Source organism: Arachis ipaensis, chromosome B02 (assembly GCF_000816755.2).
Source record: "Arachis ipaensis cultivar K30076 chromosome B02, Araip1.1, whole genome shotgun sequence".
NCBI lineage: Eukaryota > Viridiplantae > Streptophyta > Magnoliopsida > Fabales > Fabaceae > Arachis > Arachis ipaensis.
The window spans coordinates 74,189,091-74,192,993 of NC_029786.2; the positions used below are offsets into that span (position 1 = coordinate 74,189,091).

The 3,903-nt window shown below is 38.2% G+C and overlaps 1 protein-coding gene across 1 annotated transcript; it reads right to left on the reverse strand.

The window, feature by feature from the left end:
- Window positions 1,754–2,062, reverse strand: LOC107627385. Its single transcript, XM_016330221.1, has one exon. It carries the CDS (start codon window positions 2,060–2,062, stop codon window positions 1,754–1,756), a length of 309 nt encoding a protein of 102 aa, XP_016185707.1.

Genomic DNA, 3,903 nt, shown 5'->3' on the forward strand with positions numbered 1-3,903 from the left:
TTCACCCCACGAGCAATGTCCTTATATGTGATCAATGCATTGCCATAGAATTTCTGAACATTCAACTGGCCCACCTCAAATGCAGATTACAGAGCACTCCCCGACCTTTTCTTTCTATTTCACACTGGATCTCTGGACATTCATCCGGTTTGAGGTCAAACTTGACTTTTGGGATCACTTTCTTTTTGCTTGTGATCTCAAAAAAAATGTTCCTCATGCAACTTGCTACTGAATCAGTTTGTGTTAAAAGCGCCAGTTTGAGGTGCCTTTCCCTTTCTTTTCCATAAAGAAGATTCTCCACCCTTTGGTGCCATTGAAAAAAAATTGAAAAAGAATGACACAACAACACCAAACTTAAACGATTGCTCGTCTTCGAGCAAAAGGAAAATAGAACAAGGGAGGGAATGGAAAAAAAGTAGGGAGGGGAGTAAGAGGGATAAGGAAGAATGATAAGAATGAAGGATTGTTGGGTAAAAGAAGAAAATTGAAGAAGGGGAATAGAGGGAGAGGGAGGGATGTGTGGGTAAGGTTAGAGATAGGGAAGAAGAAGTTGTTGTGTGTGAAGTTAGGGAAAGGTTAAGGGGTTATATATAGTGGGGAAGGGTAAAAGAAAAAGGAAAAGGGAAAGAAAATGGGGAAAGTTATGAATCAAGGGGATTAAATGTGGGGTTGGTGGGAAAAGGGGCATGGGGAATGGGAGAAGATCATGAGGAAGGGGGTGTTCAGAAGAAAAAGGGAGTGGGCCCCAAAAAATTTGAATTCAAAATAGGAGGGTTTGGTGCAACATTCTCGGTGCCAAACACCAGTGATGCAGCATTTGGTGCCACCCTCCCGAAAGGAATTCACTCTTTGTCTTTCAAGTGGCACTAGACGCCAATCACTCAGCCGCGCCTAACGCCACTCATCCAGAATCCAAATGCTCCAAAATCAAACCCTTAGCATCTAGCGTCTCCTCCTAGGTTTACGTACCTCCTAGCACTAAACGCCAGATCTCGGCGTTTAGAGCTGAGACACTGGAAGCTAGTTCTCCTACGGAAAGCTCTCCAATCTGTTTCAAGCACACCTATTCCTATTGTACTCAAAATGCATGACTCAAATAAGGTGGAAAATAAGAAAAACTATGAACTATGAAAATAGAAAAAATAAAATATAATTAAAGGATACTAAAAATATTGGGTTGCCTCCTAACAAGGTGAATCTTCTCCCTGTATCTTCATGGAGTAACTCAACATTCTCAAGAGAGAGGATTCTATTCGTGGTATAAGGCAATGATGGATGGTGAGTCAACACCACTTTCAATTCTGGTGAGAAATATTTAGTGGGAATCTTCTTGTTTTTCCAACCCTTGGGCACTTTCTTCTTAGGAGTTTCCTTCTGAGTTGATGCAGCACATCCAACACCAAACTTAGGTTTGATGTCAGGAAGAATTTTATTGATTTTCACCATAGAAGGCTTGGACTGCAACTCATGTTTTGTATCATCAGGTGATTCTTGGAAGATTGGATCAGTGGACTCAATTTTCATATTCATTTGAGCAACGTGTGGCTTTGAAGATATGAAAGACCAAGTGCTCATCATGCACTCTCAATATTAATTCAACTTTTTCCAAATCAATGAGAGATCTCCCAGTGGCTAAGAATGGTCTTTCTAGAATAATGGAGAAATTTTTATCTTCCTCCATGTCAAGAGTCATAAAATCTGTTGGGAGGAAGAACTTTCCTACCTTGACCAAAACATTCTCAACCACCCCATGTTACTGTCTTACAGATTTGTCTACCAATTGAAGATCTATTCTTGTAGGTTTCACCTCTTGAATTTGTAGTTTTTTCATCACAGAAGGTGGCATCAGATTGATACTCTCCCCTAAATCACACAATCCTCTTTCAAAGGTGTTGTTTCCAATGGTACATGGGATTTGAAAACTTCCAGGATCTGGCTTCTTACTTGACAAATTCCTTTGAATGATCGTACTACACTCTATTGTTAGCACCACTGTTTGGCCTCCCTTCAAGGGTCTTTTCTCCGACAACAATTTCTTCATGAAGTTAACATACCTCGACATTTGTTCAAGAACTTCTATGAATTAAAGGTTGATGTGTAGTGTCTTGAATAGCTCCAAGAAATTAGAGTATTGTTCATCCTTGTGCTCTCCCTGAAACCTTTGAGAGTATGGAAGTGTTGATTTGTACTCAAGGACTGAAGTCTTCACCTTGAGTTGCTCAACCTTGACATGTGCAGGGTGAGAGAGAGTGTGCTCCTCAAGGTCTCTGGCTTCTTTTATAACTTCTTTAGCTTGTCTCTCATCACTAGAGAGTCGAGTATCTACCACTTTTCCATTTATCACATAGATGGCCTTACATTCCTCTCTTGGATTTGAAACTTTATCATTGGGAAAGGTATTAAGAGGCCTTTCAATAACTTGCTTACTCAACTAACCTATTTGAACCTCCAAATTTTTAATTGAAGCTCTAGTCTCCTGCATGAAACTGTTTGTAGTTTTAGAGAGTTTTGCCAGGGTTGCTTCCAATACTGACATATTCTGAGGAGTTGGGGGTGGATTGTGTCATTGAGGAGGTTGCTGTTGATGCTTGAAATTATTCTAGGGAAAGTTGTTGTTGTTGAAATTGAATTGCCTTTAGTTCTGATTACCCAATCCAAATTTTGGGTGATTTCTCCACCTCGGATTATTTGTCTTGAAAAAGGGGTCATTATTAGGTGGTCTTGAAGAATTATCCATATAATTAACCTGTTCAGCCGGAGGTTGTTCATAGCCATAACTTCCAAATTGAGACACTCCACCACTCATGTCATAAGAAGTATCTTGAGTAGCAACAAATAAAACTTACATACCCCCAAGTGTTGAGTGATGACATTAATCTACTTAGACATTAACTCTAATTAAGTTAACTAACTAAAATTAGAATAATGAAATAACCTAACCAAAACATAATTTGAAGAAGAAAGAAAAATAATTTAAAGAAACCTGGAATGCAAAACTAGGAGAGAACTAAGAAAAGGTGAAGATGCAGTGGCACTATGACGTTGTCGGAGCTAGAAGAAGCAGAAAGGTGGTCGTCGAAGGCTGGTGGGCAGCAGCAACGCGTTAATGGTGGGGGCGACGGTGGTTTAACGACGCGAGGAGAAAGGAGAAGAAGGAGAAAGGGAGATGTCGGCAGTAGGTTGACAGTGACAAAGAGGAAGCTATGATGGTGGTGGTCTCGGCGGTGACAGTGGTAGACAATGGTGAGTGAGAGAGTGGAGAAAGTGAGAGAGTGGGTGAATCTAAAACGAGGAGAAAGAAGATTCGTAATTTGAATTTACGTCCTGTTACCGTCGAAAAGATCCGACGGTAAACCGTTGCGGATCACCAAAACACAGCATTTCACTAATTAAGATTACCGTCGAAAAAATTCGACGATATATCTGACGATAAAAAACGCGCCAATTTAATTTTTTCCCTCCAAATATTATCGGCGAATTTACCGTTGAAAACTAAAATTCGCCGGTAATTACTTAACTTTATGAATTCGACGTAATTACTATCAATATATCTAACAATACTCAGCATTTCATTCGCTAAATTTTCGTGAATCAGATTTTTAGTATAAAATAGGCTTTAAATATTTTTGTGAATCAGGTTTGGACATTTAATGTTAATAAAAATAAATCAAATTAAATGATAAACATCTAATAAGATTTACGTGAATAAAGTTTTAGGAAAGTATTTTCATGCCGAATTCTCTATTTATAAATCAAATAATAGACATTTAATGTTAATAGAAAAATTTGACGATTTTTTGAATTAATTTTTTTTATTTATTCATTTAATGAAATAATGAAATAGGTATTTATTTTATTTGCAATTACATAATTGCATTATAACATGTTAATTTTTATTAATCA